The 27,435-nt window shown below is 41.5% G+C and overlaps 2 protein-coding genes, 1 long non-coding RNA gene, 1 other non-coding gene and 1 pseudogene across 5 annotated transcripts; 4 read left to right on the forward strand and 1 right to left on the reverse strand.

Moving 5' to 3' along the window:
* The first annotated feature begins 781 nt into the window (after nt 1–781).
* On the forward strand, nt 782–853 carry trnaq-cug (transfer RNA glutamine (anticodon CUG)). The gene has a single exon. It is a non-coding gene; the product is annotated as a tRNA-Gln (tRNA).
* A 337-nt stretch (nt 854–1,190) lies between these two features.
* LOC147309108 (tRNA selenocysteine 1-associated protein 1-like) lies at nt 1,191–10,092 on the forward strand. 2 transcript variants are annotated; one of them, XM_086270702.1, is made up of 9 exons: nt 1,191–1,373; nt 3,222–3,319; nt 3,976–4,075; nt 4,876–4,928; nt 5,833–5,961; nt 6,432–6,548; nt 8,149–8,452; nt 8,938–8,980; nt 9,080–10,092. In XM_086270702.1, the coding sequence occupies exons 1-9, from the start codon at nt 1,335–1,337 to the stop codon at nt 9,214–9,216; spliced, it is 1,020 nt and encodes a 339-aa protein (XP_086126828.1). In that variant the 5' UTR covers nt 1,191–1,334; the 3' UTR covers nt 9,217–10,092. The 2 variants fall into 2 exon arrangements, with proteins under 2 accessions (XP_086126828.1, XP_086126827.1); XM_086270701.1 differs by having other exon boundaries at nt 1,192–1,373; nt 8,935–8,980.
* Nucleotides 10,093–12,285: 2,193 nt separating this feature from the next.
* On the reverse strand, nt 12,286–15,454 carry LOC147309109 (fat storage-inducing transmembrane protein 1-like). The gene is made up of 2 exons (XM_086270703.1): nt 14,513–15,454; nt 12,286–14,376 (listed from the first exon to the last, which is right to left on the reverse strand). The coding sequence occupies exons 1-2, from the start codon at nt 14,689–14,691 to the stop codon at nt 13,689–13,691; spliced, it is 867 nt and encodes a 288-aa protein (XP_086126829.1). The 5' UTR covers nt 14,692–15,454; the 3' UTR covers nt 12,286–13,688.
* Nucleotides 15,455–18,706: 3,252 nt separating this feature from the next.
* LOC147309110 (uncharacterized) lies at nt 18,707–22,349 on the forward strand (annotated as a pseudogene).
* Nucleotides 22,350–24,145: 1,796 nt separating this feature from the next.
* Nucleotides 24,146–25,735, forward strand: LOC147309111 (uncharacterized). Its single transcript, XR_015125939.1, has 3 exons — nt 24,146–24,345; nt 24,870–25,136; nt 25,234–25,735. It is a non-coding gene; the product is annotated as an uncharacterized LOC147309111 (long non-coding RNA).
* The last annotated feature ends 1,700 nt before the right edge of the window (nt 25,736–27,435 follow it).

Raw genomic sequence — 27,435 nt, forward strand, 5'->3', positions numbered from 1 at the left:
TGCATGTAAACCAGTGTTCACACTTCCGACCAGGGGTGGGAATTTGAATACAATATAGACAGAGCCTACTCATCTTGAATTTGTTTTGTTTTATTCTGTGTGGTTATCTGGCTGTCCCTGCCTTTCTAACAAGAGTAGGCTCAATTTGCATTTGGTTCGGACAGGGGATTCACATTTTATTCAAAATAAAACTAATAACAAATGACTTATTATTGGAGTGGGGTAGCAATGAGTTGATAGTCACTTCAGTTTACTGGTTTTAAATACTGTGTCTTCTATAGGACTCTGACACCTGTTTAAATCGTTCTGGTTCCAGCCATACAGAGGTCAAATCAGTTGTGTGGTTAACCTGACCACTCACTCTGCCTCTAACCAGCACATAAGGGCAATAATAATAAACTGTTTCTTTGAATTTGGAAGCTGGGTGGCATATTTATTCCAGTGTCGTCTGGGGCTTTTTACATGAAAGGGTAGTGGACAACTAAATCAGAAGCAATTAATGAAAGTTGGTGTGCTATTTAAAGGCTATGGAGTGAGGGTTACTGTCAGGTGGTTTGCTCTGTGAGTGATTAATCATTCTTTTGCTGTGAATTCTCAATAAAGCATATGTGTGCATGAAGGAATGGGCTGCGTAGTCTTTGATATTACTGTAGCAGACACATGGTAGCACTGAAACGGTTCAAGCATGATATAAAAATAGCACTTTTGTAGAGTCTTAATAACATAAGAAATTCAGATAGAAGACAAAGTGTTTGAATACATCGGTGGTTTAAGGAGTGGTGGTTCCATGGTGTAATGGTTAGCACTCTGGACTCTGAATCCAGCGATCCGAGTTCAAATCTCGGTGGAACCTGGTTATTTTTAAGCTGCATGTCAAGTTAACTCGGACGGATTTGTAATAAATACAGTTGTGGAAATAAAATATAAAATATTCCAGCGAGGAAAGTGTGACAATATTTTTTTATGAGGACCAACTTTTGGCCTGCGCAATGCGTCCATATCACACATGTCCGACGCCTTGATATATTTATTTTCACCTTGTAGACCTCGAAATGCTACCAAATGTCAATATAAATTAATCAAGGCACATGTATTTGTGTGATTATTAATTTGACTTATTTCCCAATTCTGACTATTTCGACCTATGGTCTACGCCAGCTACAATAGTTTCGAGTGAGACTTTTAATTTGAAAAGACCGGAGCACACGTCTGCTGGCTAAGGCGGAAGTGGAACAACGAATGGACGTGTCCAGTGTGACCGTGTAGATAACTTTAAACAAAACATTTGCTTTTTGTACCACGAATATATACTCTTACCATCTTATCTCGCATCCATGATGTTCAACAGACAGACGAGTCTCTGGATGGGTGATGTATGTTTGAAATCCATGTTTCTGTGTGTGATCTTAGCTTAGCTATGTGTGGCGACTGCTAGCTAGGTTGAGTTAGGGTAACCTACTACTTGTAAAATGTTGGACTAAACTGTCTTCCAGTGTACACAGTTTGAAAAGATTTGGTGTAACATAATTCAATAATACCACATATTAACGATTAACGACGATAAGTCATCAAACAACTCTAATGTTATTGTCTGTGGCCAGGCTCCTCCTCGTATTGTGGCGAGCTTTAGCAAGTGATGCGAGCTAATCATTAAAGTTTAAATATAACGCCAACAAAGATTAACAGATTAAGCCGTAAAAAGTGCCACACACAAAATTATTCTCTAAACTCAAAGTTGGTATAGGGTTAAGCGAAAGGACAATTTTTTTTTTTTTAGTTTGAAAAAAAAAACCAAACAAAAAAACAACCTCGGTCTGGAGGCGCGCTGTGCCTGTGCTAAAGACACACAGATGATCGATCAAATTCAAATTTTATTTGTCTCACACACACACACACACACACACACACACACACACACACACACACACACACACACACACACACACACAGTATGACATGGGGGTGAAATGCTTGTAGCTGTGCAATGCCCGACCATTAAATGACAGAAAAAGGTTTTACAGTATTTACAATTTACAGGTTACTACAAAAATTTACAAATTAACTTGGAAATTTACAGTAAAAAAAAAAGTGCAAATAGCAGAAAGAGATTATCAAGATTATAAATTATAGGAAGTTTAATCAGTTTTATTGGTTGTGCGTTGTGACTTTTGCTGTGGGTTTGGGCGACATCAAAATCCCAAATGTGTCGCTTTTTGTCAGTCATGTTAGTTGTGCATTTTCTCATGTGATTTCGAAACCGCTTAATTACATAGGAATGCTAAAATGAGGTTTAATTTGTGTGCGTTTGGTTATTTTTACTAAATATTCTGTAGTAGCTTCTGTAGTAGAAACAAGTATCAGTTAGGCTACGTTCACACTGCAGGTCTTGATGCTCAATTCCGATTTTTTGATCAAATCTGATTTTTTTTGTCTGCTTGTTCACACTACAAATAAAATGTGACAGCAAACGCGCTCTAGTGTTAACCCTCAAAGCGGCCCGCGTGCGCAAAAGAAGACGTCACACACAACGCGCTCTGTTTAGACCCAGAGCAAACAGTATTGTTTGACTGATGGCCCTTAATGTAAAGACTTGTTTCCGGCTTTACGTTTCCCAATTTTGCTTTAAGTTATAAAGTTATTTTGTTATTTACATTTGGCCTAATAATGATCCTTATCGCTGTTTTAGAGAAGAGCGGTGCTTCAAAGGATAGTTGCAGATTTCTATCAGAATCTGCAGATTATACAAATAAAATGTTCACGTTGTCTTCCCAACAGTTTCACTGACCTCTACACTGGATGGGCAGGAAGCGTTCACATGTCTTCTCTGGCGCTGATAATTGGCGTCTGTCTTGTGTCAGTGACGTAAAAGATGGATTTAATGCGACATGACCGTTCAAACAGCAGTCGCTTTCTAAAACATCAGATATGTATCGGATTCAGTACCACATACGAGAGTGACCCAGATCGGATTTGATAATATTGGATTTGTGCCGTTCACACTGTCATACCATGATCGGATGTGGGTCGCATAGGGTCAAAAAAGTCGCATTTGATGCGCTTTCACCTAAAGTGTGAACGTAGCCTTAGAACAAAGAGCCATGCTTTGTTGCATTGTACTGTATTACTGCGTAATAACATACAGTAAATCATAAACATGCATTGTATTATATTGCACAGAACCTAATGTGGTGCATATGATGTTTCTTTGTATTTGTGTGTAGCTCGACCCATATATGGATGAGAACTTCATCAAACAGGCCTTTAGTGCTATGGGAGAGTCTCCATTTGGGGTCAAGATCATCACTCACAGGATAACAGGGTAGGATATATGCATCAGCCTAAATGTATATGTATTAACTCCGCTAGACCACTGAAGTTCTGCTGTGGTATCTGCACCAAGATGTTACCAACAGATCCTTTAAATGATGGAGGCCACACCTCACAACTTGCAGAACTTAGACTTGTTTGTCCAGCACATCCCACAGATGCTTGATTGGATTGACATCTGGGGAATTTGGGAGCCAAGTGAACACCTCAAATTCATTGCTGTGTTCCTGTTATCAGGGCGCATTATCCTCCTGAAATAGCCACACAGCCATCAGGAAAAAGAGTTACCATGAAAGGTTGCACACGGTCTGCAGCACTCATTAGATAGGCGGCAAGTGTCAAAGAGACATTCACATGGATGGCAGGACCCAAAGTTTCCCCGAAGAATATCGCACAAAGCATTACTCCACTCTCTCAATTTCTAAGCGTTGCCCATTTCTCCTGCTTGTAACACATCAACTTTGAGGACAAAATGTTCAGTGGCTCCCTAATATATCACCCACCAACAGGTGCCATGATGAAAAGATAATGAGTGCTATTCACTTCATATGTTAGTGGTCATAATGTTATGCCTGATCTGTCTGCGTTTTTCCCGCCTCTTTCTCGTTCAACACTAAAAGTAGCTACCGGTTCTGTTCTCTTGTGCAGCGGTTCAGCAGGATACTGTTTTGTGGAGCTGGCAGATGAAGCGAGTGTGGAGCGGTGTGTCCAGAGACTCAACGGGAAACTGGTTCCTGGATCAAACCCGGTCAGTTCTGTAGTGCAGTTGATATTTACTCACATATATTATTCATCATTATTATTTCATCATAAATACAAAAATATTGTTGACATGTAATACCGCCTTCCTTTTTCAGTAGAATTATCAAACAGTACTTAACTGTTGATCTGTGGATAGTGGAGCTCAACTAGTCTTGGTCCTGCTTTGTTAGGACAGAAACACAGTGTTAGGTGCTTAGGAGTCAGTTTAACATCCTGTTGTTATTGTCTCTGTGAACACACCAGATTTTTGTTGCTCTTAGTGCTGTCACTGTGAGGATTTCCCTGTCAGTTTAAACCAGTTTTATCAAGAAGCAAAACTAGTTAAACATCATGTTAAGTGCAGCTGTCTCATACTAACTGCAGAGACGGCTGGTCCAGTTAAGTCTGGTGATGCAAGACAAAAAAAGGCATCCCATCTTTCAAATTTCAGTTCCAAGTGGTTTGGGAAGTTGTGAGCTTTAGCTGCTTGCTCCTTGGTTTGAAATGCTTTTGGCCCCGTGGGCTGGCCAAGCTACTGGGCTCCCCTGTTCACTGGGCTGTATCTGCTGCTGAAGGTGGCTAAGAGGCTTGTACATGAATGTACTTTGTTTGAAGCTGGTGAATAGAGTCTCTGGTAGGAACTAACTGAGGAATGGGCTAAAGGCTGGTCTGGGTGGTGGAGGTATGTAAACCCAAATAACAACCATAGTAACTCCACTTTTTATTTCCAGCAATATCAGTGCTATACTACATGTCTTTGGTGTGTCTGCCTAGCTTAGTGTGTGTTCTTTCTCTTCCTTTGTGCAGCCCCGGAAGTTTAAGCTAAACTATGCCACCTATGGGAAACGGCCAGAAGCAGGGTAAGGCTTTACTTCCATTCAGTCTTTGTTTGCTACATAACGCCAAACTTTTGGAGGCAGTTTTCTGTAGAATTTAGTTCCTCCAGCTAACTTGCCTAGCTGGAGGAAGAGACGGCACAGAAAAGAGGAACGAAAACAACGGACGGCAATCGGGGCAAAAAATAAATGAGAACAGAGAGAAGATAGAAGTTAATGACATGCAGCAGTGGCATACAGGTCCATACATTTTTGGACAATAACAGTTTTCTATTGATTTATTTTGTTTTACCCTCAGCCATAAAAGGCTGCTGGGGTGTTGCCATCACCTTGCCAGGTGGGTGGGCGGGCAACATGGGCCACCCACCCTGAGAACGAAGCACCGTAGGAGTTTCAAATTAAGCCCTCTGACCTTGACCTTGAGGTCAAAAAATCTGGTGAATGCAATAACTCAAGAAGGAAGTCATCTAGGATTTTAAAATTGATACTATAGGTATATAGTAAAATGGTTGTAATTCATAAGCGATTAACACAACACTTCACTTGAACACCTCGAATTAAAGCTGAAAGCCTCCACGTCAATCACATTTTGATTGCTTAATTTAAAATCCACTGTGGTGATGTGTAGAAGCAACGTGACCAAAGAAATGTTGTCCATAAACTTCTGGCCCTCATTGTATAAACAGTGAAAGCTGAGGGTGACATGCATCATGGGAGGGGGTCAGGAAATGGGCAATTACAATTTTATGATCTAAAACTGAACAAAGTTGTTCCGTAAATTATCCAGCTTCCAATACACTTCCTGTTTAAATACGAAGGATAACTTGCATAACAGTCCTTATTAAGTGGCATGTGGGCTAAAGCAGTCAACATATCAGTATATCAGTCTATCATACTGAGTAAGAATATTTGATCTTGCTTCTCTCAGGCCAGAGTTCTCAGTTTTCGTGGGCGACTTGGCTTCTGAGATAGATGACTTCCAGCTGCATCAAGTTTTTAAGAAGTACCCTTCATGCAAAGGAGCCAAAGTAGTCACCGACCAGTATGGATACTCAAGGTACGTCAGCTCATTGAGGTGCACGTGACAGCGGCAGCAGTATTATTCTGTTTGACTGTGAATTTTGTATTTCTTCCTATAGTATGATGTATTGCCTTCTTGTATGAATGTTGTAAGAGTATACTGTAATTTTTTTTTTCTGTTTTCTGTGCTATAATAATGATTTGGATAGCAGTGCTATGGACGTTGACCATCAGTGCATCTTCATCTATTTTCGAAAAAAAAAAAGGCTGAAGAAATGTTTTCTTGCCGTCTTAATGCTAAAACTATTGTTTTCCCCATATAGGCTAAGCAAGAGCAACTCACAATTCAAGTGATGCTACCTCATGTTAAAAGTAAAACAACAAGTTTCAGTTCTACCATAATAATACCCATTATATTCTGTTTCTCATTATAAGTGGCTATTAAATGCCAAGTATGGAGTGTGCGTTGGCGGTGCAAAGGAGGCGTAACTGTTCTCTGACTTGCAGAGGCTATGGCTTTGTCAAGTTTGGAGAGGAGAGCGAGCAGAAGAAGGCGATCGAGGAGTGCCAGGGTACAATGCTGGGAGGAAAGCCACTCAGGCTCAGTATTGCTGTTGCAAAGAGGTAAGACCCAGACAAGGATAAGAGAGAATAGAATAGAGAAAGTGCCAAAGAAAATAGGACAGAGGAATTTGGATTCACCTGAACTCAGTTTTATTTACTTGGCGCCAAACCACAACAAAACTCACCACAAGTGATTGTATATTGGTAGGCAAAGATTCTACAATAATGGAGAGGAACACCCCAACATTCATGTGATGGCCTATGAGCAAGCACTTGATGATGGAAAGGAAAAAAAACCTTTTTAACAGGAAGGAGGAAGGAGAACTCTGGCAGAACCAAGCTCAGGGAGGGCCATCTACTACAGTCGGTTAGACTGAGAGGACAGAGAAAAGCAGTGGGAGGTGGGATAAAAAACACTCTGAATAAGAGAGTCAGAGTTTAATAATGACCAATTGTTAAATGCAGAGTGCTTTATAACCATAGAGAGGGAAAAGAGGTGAGTGACCAGAGCCTAGGATGATTGTAGCACAGGGTCAGTGCTGGTGAAGGCTTCACTGAGGGCTAGCAGGACAAGAGAAAGAGAAACCTGGGGTTTTTATTATTATCAGGTCTTATTTGATAGTCTTTTAGTAACCAAAAGACTGAACTAAAATTCACACTTTAAAATTCAATCTGCCTCAAAGTCAGCCTGACTGGAAAAATACAGTCATGTAAAATGAAAGTAGACCCTCTTTCAATTTCAAGATTTAGGACATAATAACATAATAGCAAGTCTTAAAATGAGTAAATGCAACCTGAGATGACCAACAATATATTATACTCTCATAATTTACAAAGAACTATGATAATAATCAAATAGATGTAGTTAAGTGTGACCACCTCTGTAAAAGCAGATGTTTTGGCAGTTTGCTGGTCTGGAGAGTTCATGTGTGTTTTAACACAAAGCTAAGAAGGTCTTAGGGAAGCAGTTATTGTTGCGCATCAGTCTGGGAAAGGTTAGAAGGCCACTTCAAAACATTCTGAAGTCAGTCATTCTCCAGTGACAAAGATTATTCACAAGTTTAAAATATTCAAGACATCTTCCCAGGAGGGGACCAGTCAAAGTCCAGACCTGCATTTTGGTAAATGGCCTGTATTTGTATAGCGCTTTTCTAGTCCCTAAGGACCCCAAAGCGCTTCACACTACATTCAGTCATCCACCCATTCACAGACACATTCACACACTGGCGATGGCAGCTACATTGTAGCCACAGCTGCCCTGGGACGTACTGACAGAGGTGAGGCTGCCGGACACTGGCGCCACCGGGCCCTCTGACCACCACCAGTATTTTGGCTCTGTTTTTGCTAACTGACATGATGCAGTATGCCATGTGTTACTGGTTTGATGCAGTGTTTACCTAAACTTTAACACCTGCTAAGGACCCGGTTAGGTTTATTATATAGATATCCAAAAGCTTACTTAGGTGTACTTTCTACCATTACCATATGACTGATTTATATTTGATTTGTCTGTAACAAAAGTATAGTCCAGTTTACTGTTTCAGCATATGTCTACACCTTTAAATCCATCCAGGCTCCTCTGAGACATGTTCATTCATGAAGATCTTTCATCAGATAACCTTCAAACAAACCAAAAATTGTTCTTTTTGTTGTTTTACAGCCAGAAGATGAGCAGCTACCACGGGGGCCAGGGCCAGAATTACCAGAGCAACTACAACCAGACTCAGTCTGGTTACTATGGCAGCCATAGTGGTGGAAGCCAGGGTTACTATTCTCAGTGGGGGGGCTACGACCAGTATGGTGGCTACAACAGTACCGGCTACAACAGCGGCTATGGCAGCGGCTACAACAGTGGCTACAACTACGGTTACGGAGCCTATGGATACCCACCACCAGGTCACATGATGCCACCACCTCCCATGGGGATGCCACCAATGTCCACAGACATGTCAGGAGCCGTAGAGGTAAGGGGAACACTTTCACACCAGTGCTTAAAGGAACCCTGACATTTCAGGAAGTTAGCAAAGCTTAGCAAAATGACTTTTAGCGTGAGAAACTGCTAACCTTTGCTAAAGAACAATCAGCTTCCTTCCAAAAGTTTAAGATTCTCATTTACATCATTTATCATGTTATATAGAATGCTCACAAGTAATTCATCCAAACACCAGCTCTCTTTACCCAGAATGGGCCAATTGAACAAAGCAGCTTCAGTGTAGACAGGACAAGTGACACTGCTGAGTTAACTGACTGCAAACTGTTGTCACTGCCAAGTGAAAATGTTCACTGAAACATGTTCACTGTATACACCCAGTACACATAGCACAGCTGACACATTGTCCGTGTTTATATTGTGTTAATTAGTGCCATGTATTATCACATCCAGGCAGTTTTCAGATTTATTTCCATGTTTGAGAAAGTAGTTCTAATCCCTGATGTCATTCTGCAGCAGAGCCATGTGGAGGCTGAAGACATAGATGAGGATAATGCAGAAGGTAAGGCTGAGTCACATAACATTAGGGAAAAAATCTATCCAGAGAAATGTCGGAGACACTCACAGAGTGGGGATTTGCATTGTGGTTTCTTTTTTCTAGAGCCCATTCCCGAGTGTGACGTCGACCTGTGGAACAAAGATTTCATGCAGCGCAGTGAGGAGCTCTACGATGCCATGATGAATTGTCACTGGGAGGCTCTGGACTCTGTTGACTCCCCCATCCCCTCATTCTCTTGATAATGTCCCCCACCCCCCCTGAAATTTTTCATTTTTAAAAAACGTTTTTGGTTTTTTATCCCCAAAATCTTAACAACACACTGACACCTTCTAGTGGCCAGCTTTCATTTCCTGTGTCAGTTCTCACTAAGACTGATAATACAAACACGTTCCTCTTTAAACACCTAAAATATTCACAGACTTGGCTGTAACAGTTAGCATGTTAGCAACAAACAGCAGGTCAGTCATTATTCAGTGCTCTGTAGTTTATACCATCTGAGGTGCTGCAGCTGACCAGCGCTCAGAAGCTGTAGTACTGCAGACTTGAGTGTCATCCACCACCACTGAATTATGCCACTGAGGAACCAACTGTAGTTATTTGGTGATGGAATGACCAGCAGATGCACATTCAGCAACGTTGAGATTGACATCTGCAAACAAAAATGAAAACCATGCCTTTATTGTCTTTTGTCATGTACTTCCTGTGAGTCCAGGATGATCATTAGAATTGCTTTGTACATACACAGCATCGATCCTTCTCATCTTTTTCTTTTTTTTTTTTTAAATGAAGGAATTCCTGTCTTTTAGAAAAAATTCTGATAGATTATTGAACTCATTTAGGAAGAGTTGAAAACTGAGTTTACACCCTACAGAAAAACACATCAATTGGAAACGTTATCTGTTTTTCAAACAAGAAGCTCACAATCTTTCTATGTGCTAGATGAACGAGACAAACTCCCAACATGTTCGAGTGCTGTGAAAACTGTGTGAGGACTTTAACGGCTGATTTGATGTCAGACTTCGAGGCAGCCATCAACTGCTCTTTGATGGCTGAAGTTTTGTATATATTTTCTTTCTGGAGATGTTTTATCAATAAAATGAATTAAGGTGGAAAAATGTCTCTTGAGTTTGTCTTTACAGCCAATACTGGAAGGAAAGTATTAAAATATACAGCAATAATAAAAATGCTGTTATAAGTTAAGAAAACATTCAGTTGTCTTCTTAAACTATTTATTGTATACAGAAGATGGGCGAAGAAACATCGATATTACTCACTTTAAGTCATAATGTTACCAATATGGCTACAGTAGTGTTGGTAACCGTATTTGGACTAGAGGGTGGTGTGATAAGTCATCAATAAATAGTAGTTTGCTGGGTTGCTACATCCATGAACTGTATAGGTGCATTTTGTTCTTGAAAAGCATAATATAAATAAATCTTACATATGTCAGGACACCTGTGAGTCACACAAGGTGGGCCAGTTAGAAAAAAGTAGAAAAGAAATGTACCCTCTGTACAAGGAAACTTAACTAGAGGAATATAAGAGTTGGCTCCCGAGGTTGCCATTTGTTTTGGATCCACAGTTGGAGGCCTCAATCGCCTTAATCTCTCTCTTCTGTCTTGTTTTTTTGACCCAGTATTAACCATTTTTGAAGGGCTAATTGCGAAATTATCAGCGAGCAAGTGTAAGAATTTTACACACCTCTAACAATGAATAGGGGTGAATCCTAAGCCTTAGTATAATTTTAAACAGATACATATACATAAACCTACAAAGAGCAGTAAACACCAGAGCAGGTGATTACAGCCTGTACACAAAGAAAATCTACTGGCACTCTGAATAAAAATTGTGATTTCTTTATCCACCCTGCACCCCTATGCAGAGTGGAGCAGTTTATTTGGGCTGGCCTGTTAGAGCAGAGTGAAGCAGAAACCGGTTACACCCTAAGGGCCAAGGCCTGATCACCAGATTCTTTCCCCGGAGCTCTCTCCCAAGGCCTACGGAGCCCCGTAACCCTATTCCAGACGATGCTTTGTGCCATCGTTTTTTGTTCACCTGCCTGATTCCTTTGGCTTTGGTTATACTGAGCTTTGACTTTAAATTGCCTCACGTAAGCTTGTTTTGACCTCCAACAGTCTGAATGTTGTATTTAAGCCTTCACACCAAGTCAAGTTATTTTGACAGTTCTTTCCCTTTTTCACTCCCATCAAAGACTATTAAATATATTTTAGATAAAGTGATCATGCATTAGCACAAGTTAAAATCAAATAGAAGTTATATCTATTAAATGAGCACAAGATAAAAAAAAAACTGTCAGCAGGAGAAATAAAGTCATGGAATTCGGAACTATGAACTATGAACTCTCACTAACAGCCAGATGTTAGTGAGACTAGACTTTCTTCCAGTGAAAAACATTCCCTGTAAAAATGGCTTGGTTTAAAGTTTGCTTGGTCATCTGGTCTGATTTACTGCTACTGTTCATGTTTATACTATTCTACTTGTTAAAAATAACAAACAAGTAGCCTACAAATACTTTGTTCCTCTACTTAAGTAGAATTTTCAGGTATCTGTACTTCATTTGAGTATTCATTTTTTTTTAAATTCTTTACACTTTTACTCCCTACATTTTAACACAAATATCTATACTACCTACTCCTTACGTCTTCAAAACAGGCTCCTTACTTTAGGTTCAACTGTATCATTTATAGCGATTATTAAAGTATAAAAGTATAAAAGTGGGCGACACCAGTGATATTGTAGTCAGGATCTAGCTTGCGCTAAAGAGAAATGAGCACAAAGAGTGTAACATTTCTACACAACATAATTTTTCAACAACATTTCTATCAGCTCGACAAACATCACCAAAAACACAGACTGGAATTTACCATGTTTCACTGAGCAGTTCTTACCCTTAAACATAACCTCTCGTCTTCCTCTCCTGTCCTTTCTTTTCTTACATCTTTCTCCATCTCTGAGTGAAGTTAACGCTCTTTCTTTTATCTCCCCGAAAAAAAAAATGTCAGCTGGAGCTTTGTCTAGCGACACATTCTGTAACAAACTGCACACAAAATAATATTCAAAGGTTATCTGTGATTTTATCATTTTGAATCCCATATTTTATCAGTATATGATGTATTTTGATAAAATATTTATTTTTTATACTGTGAAATGTCCTGAAAAACAAAATATACAAAACAGTATATATGACATCAAGGACCCATGGCACACAGCTTTGCAGGTACTTTATGTTTGTTTATGATATTTCCACGCGTGGTCTCACAGCCTGGTTTTTTAACTTTAAACCCCAAAGTAGCCCCTACAGACTTGGTCAGCATCTGACAAAGCGTGGGGACAAGAACAAGAAGAACTGGAGCAAATGGTACTACTGTACCATGCACTAATTATGTGTTCATCAAATGTTTCATGAACATTCAGGGTAGTTATGTGCAGGATAAACAGGTTAGCTTGCATCAATCTGGTGAATTTACAGTAAAACACTGTGTTAGCCTGATACTCAGTGGCTGTAGTTGTCAGTGTTAGGTTACATGTAGTGTAGATGATGGATTTGCATTTAAGCTGATGATGCTTAGATTCATTCACTGAATGAATTCATCCACCTGTCTAGTATAAAGGCAACATCCAGTATACTGTTAGTGTAAGAAATGAAACTCCACCGAGATGGCTGTGAAACACATGTTGAAGTCAGCCGTTTAAATCCACAAAGAGCAGCAGCTAAGCTGATCACAATTTGTCTACTAATGCTCAAGCTTACATTCGAAATTATTGTGAGTGTTAGCATTTTCCCCACGTTGAGCCAGTACAACAGATCTTAGTGTTCCCCCACTTGCCAAATCTCACTTAACATTCTTTAAAAGAAAAAAATATTTTACTTATTGTGTCCTAAACAACAGATTCAAGCTGGGTGCATTCATTAGAATTTAGATTTGACTAATATGTGTATTCTCATGTACTAATATCATTTTAATATTATATTAATATAGCGGCAGGTCCAGTTATCTATGCATAAAAATGGTTAGTAGAATTGTCCTTCAAGGAGCTGCTTTTCACTTTCTTTTTCTCTTGTACTTGAGTAAAGAAGTTTAATCACTACTCTTCAACTTTTACTGGAGTATTTTTTTTAATGCAACTATTGTACGGTTACATTGTAACATCTCTGAGTGAGAGACTATCTCTCCACTTCATTACATATTCCATATGTACGGGGTGTAACGCCACGGCCAATGGGGGTCATACCCCGTACATATGGAATATGTAACAGAGTGCAGAGATAGTCTCGCTATGATAAAGAACTGCACTTCTGCTTTAGAACAGAATGTCTATATTTTGCCACCTCTGGCTACAAGTGACAGGACTGTAGCTTTTGGCACTTCTTCATTGCCTTGAAGTCCACAGCAAAAAATCTGGACAAAACAGAAAGTGAGCAAACTCGACCAAATTAATGTCTCTGTAAATCTGCTTCTGTGTTCTCCATTTGTCTTTCCAGTGCTGGGTTGATTTGGCTGTCACACAATTCTAGCTTTCAAAGGAAGAGCAGATGTGAATCATCGGTTGTATGTAACAGAAAAGGTAAATAAACATATTTGACATGAAAGAATTAAGAGGTCTGATAACCCACACTGTACATCTGTTTGTTTGGAATTCAATTTATTTTACAGTTAGTTCTCAAATGTTTGTTTGTTTGTTTTTTAAGTTAATTGCAGTGATCGTGATTTGGTTGTTTCAGTTGTGCATCCTCCACGTCATTACCGACAGCCTTTATGTTAAGTAGTCCCAAACCAGGCCTCCCGGGGCAGTACCAGCTGGGCCCCAGGCGGTACCAGCCCTGATATAGTCCTCTCCAGCTGAGACAGCCAAGAGCACCCCCCAGCAGCTGGGTGGGGAACTGAGGAAAGTAAGCTAAGAGACAGAGCAACAAGAAGATCCAGAGCCAGAGCAGAAGAACACAGAACAGAAAGAGGATTCTCAGTGGGGCATCTGAGATTCCCCCAAGGCTCAAATAAGGTCCAAACACAGCTGTTTCCTCTACCAGCAGCAGGCAGCAAAGGCAGAGAAGGAAAATGTCTTCAGAAACCTCATATCCCCTCCACAGCATTCCAGCTTTCAGACACTCAGACTTGCTCTCCCCCTCTCGCAGCACCAGCAGAGTCTGGCCATTTGTGACCACTGTTCCAGCTTCTAAAGGTTCATAGCAGCTTCCTGTGGCATTCTCCAGGAGGTCCAAGAGTTTGCAAAAACCAAGCCATAGTCCACCGGCCACCGCAAGCCGTGAGAGGTGGCGGATGGAGAGAGACAGGGAACGACGGACGGAAAAGGAGAGGAGGAAAACAAAAGAGCCAACAAAGATGCAGGTCCAACCCCAACCAGAGTGCAAGAACATCCTGGAAGAAGGAGAACAGAGATGAGAGCAGTGGAGACAGGACGTGATGGAAGAAGAAATTATATCGACTGAATATGAAATATTAAATATCAGGACAGAACAAAGTTGACAGGAAGTGTAACAGGAAGCAGTCTCACCTGTAGAGGAAGTGATTCTTCTTGGCAAAGATGCTGTGGTGAGACACCCAAAGACTCAGCATGGGACCGAACATCACCAGTGCTGACAACAACAGGTGGAAGTGCCGCCGGAACAAGGTGGTACCCATAAACCTGGCTGCCAGGTCTGTCAGGACTACAAGGACTGTGCTGAGGAACATTTGGACCAAAATGCTGACTGAATTTCAAACAATATACAAAAGCCACCTGCTGCTCGCTGTGTTTGTGCAGATTATCCACCTCAGACCCAACAGTGTTCACTGTTTCATGTGATGAATCTGTAATCCTCTACAGAATGCATGTAACGCTAACCACACATTACATTTGCAGAAGAATTCAAGAAGAAACAAGAAGAATTCACCATCTTATGTAGTCCAGGAGATAGTAGCAATGACCAGACAAATGCAAATGCACAATAAAGTCACTGAATTTAGGGAAACAAACTGCAGTTTTCAAAGATTAGATCCATTGGAGCATGATTATTAATGATGATTGATCCTCCAGAAATCCACTGTTGCTTAGGGGTGTGATAAAAGTCCACTAATGTTAGCTGCTGTGACGTTAGTATTTACTTCCAGGGGTATGTATGAATGAATTGACAACTGGCGTTTGACAACCCATGAAATCCAGCCCTAAAATTCTTCAGTCCAGCAGGCACTTCTACTGAGTCAGGGAAGTTTGCTGTTCTCCATTCACAGCTTTAGTTCAGAGCTGAGTGAGCTTCTGTTGAAGAAGTTCTCTCCTTCCTGGTTTCCTGCCATGCGACTGTGAGACTGTGCGTTTGTCACTGGTCACGCCTGCACTGATTCTTCAAAAATGCAGTGTCAACCCAGCTGTGACACTCAGAGACATCCCATAGTTGTAGCTCCAGAATACTCTTCTGCTATCTTCAGTGTAACAGTAGCTTCTCCCTCAGTGCTCTTGTCCTTCACAACCACCCAATATGTACATAGTGTGCTCTTACCCGTGTCACATTGCTCATATTGGAGTAGCTGAAGGTCGAACCACTGACATGGATTCCTTGACAGTAAAATGGATATCATGGGGTTTCAGATTATTCACATTAATGCAAAGCAAAGTTAAAGGGTGAGAGTAAACTGAGCAATGCTGACTTGAGCAGCGTCATGAACCAGAAGTGACATCAATTAAATTAAATGTGTCACATTATGTGTGTGTTTGTATGTGTCCTGGTGTATTAATAGCTATAACCTTTGTACTGTATCTGAGCTGAGGCTCAGCTGCTGTAGAAGTCTGTCTCTGTCAATCACTTGCTGTCCTTTCTTGCTCTCCGCGGTCTGCTGTCATTCTGTTTCATTTAGTTTCTTTAATTGAGCCAAATTGACCAAGGCACTTCTGTCCTCTCAGCACCCAGTCACTTAAAGTCCACAGAGCTCTCTCTGTAACAATTTCTGTTATACACAGTGATCCTTCAACTCTTAGTGGCTCTTACATCTTACCAATAAATGGCACTATTATTATTATTATTATTATTGTTATTGTTGTTGTTGTTGTTACGTTGTACTGTTGTGCTGTTTTAGCATGCTCTAAATAAGTCCAGTTTTTCTTATTTTTTTCTTATAATTTCATCTGCATTGGTTGTTATTAAGTCTTTGTTTTTGTTTACTTTTTAAATATATAGCTGTTTTGCTTTTTAGTCAGATTAATTTTCAGTTATATTCATACTACATATCAACTGTATGCCATTCTGTAAACTTCACTTTCATTTTAAGCAGCACTAGATCTTTCCTGCTTAGCAGTCTCAGTGTTGTTGCATTAATTACTTACAGTCAATAGCTTTGTCTTCAATGTAGACTTCATAGAAAATTAGTTCTGATAAATTCAATATTTTGGGAAATACATTACATAACTGTAACCAGCATCTTATGAGCAGGCTTTGTTGAGGAAATCCATGACATGAAAGGATCTGAATCACACTTTTTGATACCTGACCAAGACTATGTTTAGTGTGCTGAGTAAGTTACAAAACGTGTTTGTGTTCTAGGAGTATCGTTACAGGCCACAGTATTCCCCCTCTGTCTTTTTATGTCATTGTAACTCTTTCAGCATGTTCTTTTTTAAGCCCTTGTTCAAGATTGGTGCCTACTGTCAGTCCTGCCTCCTGTACTGAACCAATGGTCCAGTGCAATCCTCCAATGAAGCTGGACAGCCTATGTCAAGACAACACCAATGCATCATTAAGATTAGTCTGCTAGAAGCAATGAATAGTGGATAAGCTCCGATGAATGGATAAACAATTAAAATAGAAAGCTTCAACTATATATAAAACTATAGTTTTATAGTTTTTGTAAGCATGAAAAAAATGATGAGAACTCAATCAGCCACTGAAATATGTTCAGTATTTTTATTTACTCTCATTGTATTACCTAAACTAATGTCTCTATTAGTGTGTGTGTTTCTGTGTTATGTGTTGTTACACTGTAACACCGTCTGATTTACAGGTGTATCATTTTACACAGACTGCCGCATCTCTCTGCACTGTTCAATATTTTGGCTAAAAGGAAATACCAATCTCATCATTTTCAAAATGCCACCTAAAAAAGCAAACCCAGGAGTTGAAGAGGAGTTGGAGGAGATTAGGAAATCGCTTAATTTCATGTCTGATGAACTGAGCAAAGTGGCTAAACAACAAGGTATGCTACATGACCTAATGGATGAAATAAAACAACTAAAAAACCTCATAAAGGACAAGGACAAGAAAATAGACGACTTGGAACGGCGAATCGAGGACCTTGAACAATACACAAGAATGGATGATTTAATCATAAGTGGTCTGGAGACGCAACACCGAACCTACGCCAGAGTAACAGCTGGCGGAGGTAAAGACGGTGAAGATGCCCCGGTAGAGGAGCAGCAAACGCTTGAACAGCAAGTGATAAAATTCCTTCAAACGAAGAATATAAGTATTCAGAGCCATCATATTGCAGCATGCCACACGCTCCCCAGAAAAGACAGTAAAACAAAGCCAGCAATCATTCTTCGGTTTGTGAGTCGCAAAACAAAGATTGAGTTACTGAAACAGGGTAAGAAGCTAAAAGGGACTGGTGTGTATTTAAATGAACATTTAACGAAAAAGACTGCTGAAATTGCAAGACAGGCACGCATCCTGAGAAAACAAAATAAGATACAAGCGACATGGACGAGGAACTGCAAAGTAATGATAAGACTAAATGGCAATCCCGAAGAAGCGAAAGTTGTGATGATAAGAGAACTCAAAGACTTAGAGCAATATAAATAATCAGGAATCTGCTATGGAATCTATTGGAAAAGTGACGATTGGATAATGAACAATGGGTATGGAAAGTGTTTCTGGCCTTATGGCTCAAAAACAATGGAAACAACAACAACAAAAACACATAAATGACAAGTTTGGACACAGATTATAGGTTTCCATTCGGAGATATTGAAGAGGAAGACTTTGATTATGAAAAGGACTGTCAAGGTGGTTATTTTGCCACACACGCTGAGAAAACGAACTTCAAAACGTTTAACTATGCAGAGCACAACATGAATGACCCTGAAAGTAGCATTGACCCAGATACCCACTTCTACAATAACACCAATAATACTTGTGAGTACTATACAGATGACCAATTCAATGTGAATATTAAAATGGCAAATGCATTGTCGGTCATACATTTCAATAGTAGAAGCCTGTATAAAAAAATTTCTAAAATTACAGAATGTTTAAGTAAGTTAAAAAAGTTTAATATAATTGCAATATCAGAAACATGGCTCGATAATGAGAAAGTTAGTGAAATGGGACTGGAAGGATACGAATTATTTACAATGAACAGGTTAACGACTAATGCAATGGAAAGGACTACGAGTAAGACATGTATCTGCGGCAAGCTGTGCAAGAACCAGCGTGGCCTAAAGGTCCATCAGGCTAGAATGAAATGTTTGGAGCGGCAGAGTGAGGTGCAACGCACAGGTCCTGAACCTGGTGAGACGCAGGAGGAGCCCGGCCAGGAGGCACCCCACAGAGCCCAGTCCCTCCATGCACAGGACTCTTCCAATCCAAGCAGTGTAGTTCCACAACAGCGGATTAAGTGGCCCCCAGCCAGCAGCCAGAGCGAGTGGCAGAAGTTTGATGAGGATGTCTCCAACATCATACAAGCTGTGGCCAAAAGAGGTGCCGACAGCAGGCTTAAAACAATGACCACCATCATAGTCAGCTACGCCTCAGAAAGGTTCGGCCTGATCGAGAAGTGTAGCAACAAGACCCCTTACACCATGAACCGCAGGGCCATGAAGATTCATCAACTACGCCAGGAGCTTAGGAGCCTTAAGAAGCAGTTCAAGAACGCTGATGCGGAGGAGAAGCAAGCTTTAGAGGAGCTGCATAACATCTTGCGGAAGAAGCTGATTACCCTCCGTAGAGCAGAATGGCACAGGAGGCGAGGAAGAGAGAGAGCCAGGAAACGTGCAGCTTTCATTGCTGATCCCTTTCGATTTTCCAAACAATTGCTTGGGGTCAAGCGAAGCGGGCAGTTGGAGTGCTCAGCAGAGGAGGTGAATAACTTCCTTCATGAGACCACGAGTGACCCATTGAGGGAACAAGACTTGGGACCAAACAAAGCTCTCATCAACCCTGCCCCACCATCAGTAGAGTTCAAGTTGACGGAGCCAAGTTTGAAGGAGGTGTGTGAGGTCATCAAAGCAGCCCGCTCAGCATCCTCCCCAGGTCCCAGTGGCGTACCCTACCTTGTCTATAAGCGCTGCCCAGAGCTGCTCCGCCACCTGTGGAAGATCTTAAAGGTGATATAGCGGAGAGGGAGAGTTGCTGATCAGTGGAGGTGCGCAGAGGGAGTCTGGATTCCCAAAGAGGAGGATTCGAAAAACATAAACCAGTTTCGGAGTATCTCGCTATTGAGCGTGGAGGGGAAGGTGTTTTTTAGCGTTGTCTCCTGGAGATTGACCGAGTTTCTCCTTAGAAACAATTACATTGATCCATCAGTTCAGAAGGGGGGAATCCCAGGAGTTCCTGGTTGCCTAGAGCACACTGGTGTAGTTACACACCTTATAAGAGAAGCACATGAGAACAGAGGCGACCTAGCTGTATTGTGGCTGGACCTAACTAATGCGTATGGGTCGATCCCACACAAACTGGTTGAGCATGCTTTGCACCTCCACCACGTCCCCAGCAAGATCAAGGACCTAATCCTGGACTATTACGCCAATTTCAGGCTTAGGGTCACTTCTAGGGCAGTTACTTCAGACTGGCACCGACTCCAAAAAGGTATAATAACAGGCTGTACCATCTCAGTTACGCTCTTTGCCCTGGCAATGAACATGGTGGTAAAGGCTGCGGAGGTGGAGTGCAGAGGGCCGTTAACAAGGTCAGGTGTTCGTCAGCCCCCTATCAGAGCCTATATGGATGACCTCACCATTACAACATCATCAGTTCCCGGGTGTAGGTGGATCTTGCAAGGTCTTGAGAGACTCATCTCATGGGCAAGGATGAGTTTTAAACCTTCCAAGTCAAGATCGATGGTACTGAAGAAGGGCAAGGTGACGGACAAGTTCCGGTTCTCAATTTCAGGAACCATTATTCCATCCATAACGGAACAACCAGTTAAGAGCTTGGGGAAACTCTTTGACTCCAGCCTGAAAGACTCTACTGCTATCCAGAAGGCAAATGAGGAGCTGGGAGCGTGGCTTATTAAGGTGGATAAGTCCGGCTTGCCTGGAAGATTTAAAGCCTGGATCTACCAGCATTCCATCCTGCCCCGAATCCTGTGGCCCTTGCTTGTCTATACAGTTCCAATAACTACTGTGGAATCCCTTGAAAGAAAGATCAGTGGCTTTCTTCGTAAGTGGCTGGGACTTCCCCGCAGTCTCACCAGCGCTGCCTTGTATGGGACAAGCAACAGCGTGCAGTTACCCTTCAGTGGTCTCACAGAAGAGTTCAAGGTGGCTCGCACACGAGAAGCCCTACAGTACAGAGATTCTAAAGACTGCAAGGTGGCATCAGCAGGCATTGAGGTAAGGACAGGAAGAAAGTGGAAGGCTGAGAAGGCAGTTGAGGTGGCGGAGTCACGCCTAAGGCAGAAAACACTAATGGGGGTCTTAGCAACAGGGGGAGCAGGCTTGGGGTACATCCCAAAGGCCCAGGTCAGCAGGGCACAGGGAAAGGAGAGACACCAGCTACTCCAGGAAGAGGTCCGAGCAGGTGTGGAGGAGGAGCGAGTAAGCAGAGCTGTAGGCCTTAAGCGGCAGGGAGCATGGACAAGGTGGGAGAGCACCTTGCAGCGCAAGGTCACCTGGGCAAACATCATGCAGGCAGACTTCCACCGGATCCGATTCCTAGTGCAGGCAGTATACGACACTCTGCCAAGCCCAGCAAACCTCCATTTGTGGGGAAAGAGCGAGACACCTGCCTGTCCCCTGTGCTCTGGAAGAGGGACCCTAGAACACCTCCTTAGCAGCTGCCCAAGGGCCCTGGCCGATGGTCGGTATCGTTGGCGGCACGACCAGGTGCTCAGAGTAGTTGCTGAAAAGATTGCCTCAGCAATCAGCATCAGCAAGCATCATCATGCTCCGAGGAAGGCAATCTCTTTTATTAAGGCTGGAGAGAAACCCCAGGGGCGCCCACATTTGACAACTGGCCTTCTCAACACAGCCTCTGATTGGCAGCTACAGGCTGACCTGGGTAAACAACTAAAGTTTCCTCAGAACATTGCAGAAACATCACTCCGGCCAGACTTGATAATTATTTCTGAGGCCTCAAAACAGCTGATCATGCTGGAACTCACAGTGCCCTGGGAAGAGCGGATTGAGGAGGCTAATGAAAGGAAACGAGGAAAGTACCAGGAACTAGTGCAAGAGTGCAGGGGAAGGGGCTGGAAGACTTTCTATGAGCCCATAGAAGTGGGTTGTAGGGGCTTTGCAGGACGATCACTCTGCAAAGTTCTAGGCCGGCTGGGCGTGGCTGGGGCAGCCAAGAAGAGGGCCATCCAGGCTGTGAGTGAAGCGGCAGAGAAAGCCACAAGGTGGCTGTGGATTAAGAGGGCTGATCCGTGGGTAGCTACTGGTACGCAAGTCGGGGCCTGATCACCCCCGGCTGGGTCGCCTGGGCGAGGGTGTATGATGTTGTGAGACCCGAAACACCTGATGACCCTAGGATACATCACTGAAGATGCGTACCAGTGCATCCAGGAGATGTGTCTTTATAGTATAGGGTGAATAAATAGTTATGACAGTGATTTAAAAAGGTGTAGTTCATTTTCCTTGTTTAAAAACATGTTTAAAAATAGAGTATTAGAAAAATATATAAATCAAGAATGAAAAGAACAAAAAGGAGAAAAAAAAACAACAACCTCTTGATTCTTTACTTTGATGTAGTTACTTATCTAAGGTGGAAAGTTTTTTTTTCTTTGTTTTGTTTGTTTGTTTGTTTGTTTGTTTTGTTTGGTTTTTGCTTTGTTTTATTATTTTCTTCAAGCCCTGTGTACAGGAGCTGCATACAAAAAGATATTTTGTGAAAAGGGTTGGCGTAATAAGCAAATGCTTCAGCCAATACCTTTTGATTAGCCTTGTCTCATGCTTTCTTTCTTTATGGTAGATTTTTGTTCTGTTTTCACTGTTTTTTGTTTTTTTTTTCTCACTGTTTTCACTGAGATTTGAATTTGAATGCTAATCAATCAATAAAATCAAATCAAATAATGTACATATTCAGCATGAACAAATATGAGTGAATAATTGAAAAATACTTTATCTGAGATGTGGCAAATTCTTTTGTTACAGCAGTTGAAATGATGATGAAATCAGGTTCATCTTTCTTTAACTTATTATTTGACCATTCATCTGCATTGTTACTTCTATCCCGAGCAGCTCCACCATCGTGAGATGATTTCCACATGATTGCAAACAACAGCGTTTGTAAGATTCAGTGTAGCGCTGTCTGTAGCGCAACAGCACTCCCAAGAGCAATACAGAGACCCTCTGTGCTTGGATTTCATTATTGTAGTGCTGCTGACATCTACAGGAAAAGCTTTTTTTTACTTGAAAGAATCCCCCACCCCACGCGTCTTAAAAAAATGTGGATTATTGAGAGTCAATGAGAACCATTATCTTGTTGTTAGAGCTACGCTTTTTTAATATTCAGTTTGGAGAACTGGAGTTTTGACTGCAGAATGATCTGTTGAAGGCTATTTGTATTTGAATACGCATTATTGGACAATCAACATTAGCCTAAAATTAAATATGGAGAAATGTTGTTTTGAGACTGTCATGGTCCATCTACACTGAACAAAAATATAAACGCAACACCTTTGTTACTGCTCCCATTCCCCATGGGATGGACGTAGAGACCTAAAATTCATTCCAGATACACAATATAACCATCCCTCCCAAACAGTGGTCACAAATCAGTCCAAATGTGTGGTAGTGGGCACATCTGCTATATTGAGATAATCCATCCCACCTCACAGGTGTGCCACATCAGGATGCTGATCTGACATCATGAGTAGTGCACAGGTGTACCTCAGACTGCCCACAACAAAAGGCCACCCTGGAATGTGCAGTTTTGTCTCACAGCAGGTCTCTACGTCCATCCCATGGGGAATGGGAGCAGTAACAAAGGTGTTGCATTTATATTTTTGTTCAGTGTATTTATATAGCCAAAGCACAGCAACAGTCACCTCAAGGGGCTTTATATTGTAAGGTAGACCCTACAATAATACATACATGTTTTTTTTTATGTCCTTGTTTAAACATGTGCTGTGGTGTGGTCTCACTTTGCTTGTGACTTCTTCATGTTTAGAAATATAATGGATAAATAAAACACATTATATTTAATAATGCAAAGCACAATCTTATAATAGGATGGGAGCATGCTTGTGCTATGAGCTCCCTGCCTCCACATGCTCATGTGATCGACCAGTGGACAGGTACATTTATATATAATATATTAGAACTTATATGTATAGTGTATGCTTTTGAATTGGGGGTGAACAAAAACCCTGCCACTCTGTGGATCAGCTGAGACATAACAGTTTACTGCAACCGGTGTAATAGTCATAGTCACTTTCATGTAACAAGTAATGGACAGTATGGACCCTAAACATAACCTGAACTCAAACAAGCCATCACCAAGTAAACTTGGTTTGTGCCCCCAAAGGATGACTATAAAAAATATGACTATAAATGTCCCTATGACACTGACACACACACACACACACACACACACACACACACACACACACACACACACACACACACTTACACTTACATTTACATGCAGGCACACACCAGTGATCAGACCAGTCAGACCATAGTAAGTCAATGGTCACATTCTTCCTTTTCAATCTCAATACTCGTAGTTGCTTTTCAAAATCTGGTGATATCATTGTGACAATGAGTCATGCTCCTGTTTACCAGGATGCCATTGCTGCGATCCTCTGGTGTGACAATCCTGTGTTCAGCTGTAGCAGACCACAGAGTCGACAACACAAAGTAATGGAGGCATCATGTAGGTACAACTGTAGAGCAGACAGAACAGTGGGGGATTTAGAGATACCTTCAAAATTTCGAGTTATGCATGTCAAAAAAAACTTTGTTCAGTGGCAGAAACAAGTTTCAGTACCCCTCTGATGCCAACAGTCACTCCTGAAAAGGAGACAGAATTGAACATGATTTATTGATATACAGATTTCAATTAATCTATTTGGCAGTTAAACTCTGACGGCCCAACACAGCAGAATGATAGGAGTTAGAGCAGGACCCAGTGGAGTCTAGATGCTGGTGGTGGAGATGAAGATGGAGGCTTGGATGGAGCCTGAGTAACTTGTAAGGTAAGGAGGAGATGGGGAGGAGGTGGGTTGCATGAAGGCATCTGCAAGGCAGAATGACAGATTTAAAGTATGGGGAGTGGAGGCTGATTGGCCTTGAGAACGCAGGGAGAAAGATGATTGGACTAGACCAGTGATGTCCACAGTGAGCTTGACAGAGTGGGAAAGTGATGTAAAACTTAAATTAGCCACCAAAAACCTGGAAAGCAGACAGATGTGTGACCACAGATCTTTCTGATTGAACTTAAAATAATTATATAATAATTGTTATCCAGCAAAAAAAATAAATAAAAAAATAGTCAACTGACACTTGTCTCTTATATGTCTTCAAGTAAGCTCCCAGTTAATAATGTTAACTTATGAAAATAGTTCTTCAAAGGGAGCATTATGGGTCAGCATGTTGGACAAAATTATGACCCAGACCCAGTTATCCTGCTGACTGCTTGGGGTTTTCTTTCAAAATCTTCACATAGCTTTCTTCTTCACGATTCCTTGCACCTTGATGAGATTATGCTCCCTCTTCTCAGGAAAACAGAGGGAGAGAGAAAGGGAAGATATGCTGCAAAGGGCAACGGGTTGGAACCAAACCTAGGCCGGCTGCTCTCTGCAAGGCAGCATATGGTCACCCGCTCATCCCAGTGAGCTAAACCAGCAGCCAAGTGAAGTGCAACCTCGCACTCCATCCCTCTGCAAGGTTGGAGTGATTGTTTTCATTGGAACTACATTTCCCAACTTGGCTAAGTCATTCACAAGTGTTTTGGCCATTGTTATGGTGTCTCTGGACACATCTCTAGGTAATTTTCTTTCCAGAATCTTTGAAACCTTTCGCTTCCTACATCTGTCAAGCTTGTTCTGTACTGTGTGACTCTGAATTTCTCTTTGATGTGATAGAAAGCTAGTAATGCTGTGCTGCCTCTCCCACTTCCGGATCCATTAAAGGGTTGGCTATCTGTGTGGCAGTCATCGAAGCTGTCAGCTGTGGGATCTCGCCTCTAATCCCCCTTAAAGACTGACTGGCAACACAAACAGCTGCTGACCTGATCTCCTCTGCCCTGTCCTGCTGCTGAAAATGTTCCAAACTGGAAAGCCAGAAAGGACAGACAGGGTCAGACATGCTGGAGTCCTCTTTCATACTTTAACATATAATTTTATGTTTTTTACTTTATTTTTTGACTAACTAAACTCATTTTGTATTGTCCTTTGTAGTTCAAAAAGTAACATTATACCAGCCTGACAATAACCGCTTTAGCCTCTCCGTGTAGTTGTGGTGGATATTTTTTCTTCTATGACTATATCTTCTGTGCATGGCTCAGATCTGTTCTTGTAAAAGCAAGCCTTTATCTCTCCACCTGCTATCAGGTGGAGAATGCTACTGATAGTGTGGACAGTACACAGGCTCTAACAGTTCATCCAGTCTGCTCATGCAGTGGAAAGCAGCGGGGTCAGGCAAGGTAGCAAATAAAAGGTCTATTATTAATCTATCACACCGGCAGTTATTAAAGTGCACACATGCTTAATACATAAACAATGACAGGACAAAGGTGAGCGCTACATTCTATTGATAGGCTACTTTAAACTTAGTATACTAGTAACTAAAAAAGTATGCTTGACTCTGAATGGTTCACTTCAGAGGAGTAAATAAATGTTCTGAGTGATAGCATCATTCATGAGGGGTCACTAAAGGATTTAATGAACATGATGATGTGAGTATGTTCTGTTTGTTAACACTGTTAATACATGGTACATTAATAGTGAAATAAATTGTAATAAACAATTACTGTTAATAAACAATTAAATTATTGTATACACCAGGGGTGGGCAATTCCAGGCTCCGAGGGCCGCTGTCCTGCAGGTTTTAGATCTCACCTTGGGTCAACACACCTGAATCACATGATTAGTTCGTTACCAGGCCTCTGGAGAACTTCAGGAGCTAATTTAGCCATTTAAATCAGCTGTGTTGGTTCAAGGACACATCTAAAACCTGCAGGGACACCGGCCCTCGAGGCCTGGAGTTGCCCACCCCTGGTATACACTCACCTGTCAATTCATTGGTTATATATTGATAGTACTAGGTTGGACTCTCTTTTGACTTCAGAACTACTTTAATTGATTATGGCATGAATTCAAAGAGTTGCTGGAAACATTCCTCAGATGTTTTGGTACATTCTGATGTCACATGCCAAAGGTGCTCTATTGGATTGAGATCTGGTGACTGTGGAGGATATTTGAGTGGAGTGAACTCACTGTCATGTTCAAGTAAACAGTCTAAGATGATTTGGTCTTTGTGACATGGTGTGTTACCCCATCAGCAGCCTGAACCATTGATATGAGGAAGCTCTGCTTTCATGTTGGTCACACCAAGTTCTGACCCAACACTCTGAGTGCTGCAGCAGATATTGAAACAAATCATTTCTTGCAATTTTTCTCCAATCTTCTATTGTGGCCTTCAGCTGCTGTAGTCCATCTGCTTCAAGGTTCTCTGTGTTGCGTGCTAATGCTGTTGTATGCTTTTCAGCATACCTTAGTTGTAATTCAATTCAATTCAATTTTATTTATACAGCCCCAAACCACAATAACAGTCACCTCAAGGGGCTTTATATTGTAAGGTAGACCCTACAATAATACACACAGAGAAAAACCCAACAATCACATGACCCCCTATGAGCAAGCACTTTGGTGACAGTGGGAAGGAAAAACTTTTAAACTTTTAACAGGAAGAAACCTCCGACAGAACCAGGCTCAGGGAGGGGCGGCCATCTGCCGCAACCAGGTTGAAGTGAGAGAAGGAAGCAGTTGTAAGCTAGTAAGAAGTAGTTGTTTAAGTTCACTCTCAAGTTCACGTTTTAACCCAACCCACAATCTCTTGCTAACCTTCAGCAAGCTCAGCGAGCGGTTGTGGCTCGGGTGGGTTCCACCAGTTGGAAGGTAGGTGGTTCACTCTTCAGCTTCTTCAGTCCACATGTCAAAATGTCTTTGGCTAAGGAAATTGAATGCCATACTGTCCCCAGTGGATCCATCAGAGTGTGAATGTGTGTGGTGGTTAGAAAGTACTTAAAAGAACACCAACAGAGTAGAAGACTGCTAGTAATTACC

The sequence above is a fragment of the Aulonocara sp. 'chitande type north' Nkhata Bay genome, linkage group LG18, assembly GCF_057382095.1.
Source record: "Aulonocara sp. 'chitande type north' Nkhata Bay isolate Kocher_YH1m ecotype deep benthic linkage group LG18, A_spYH_male_GT1.1, whole genome shotgun sequence".
Taxonomy (NCBI): domain Eukaryota; kingdom Metazoa; phylum Chordata; class Actinopteri; order Cichliformes; family Cichlidae; genus Aulonocara; species Aulonocara sp. 'chitande type north' Nkhata Bay.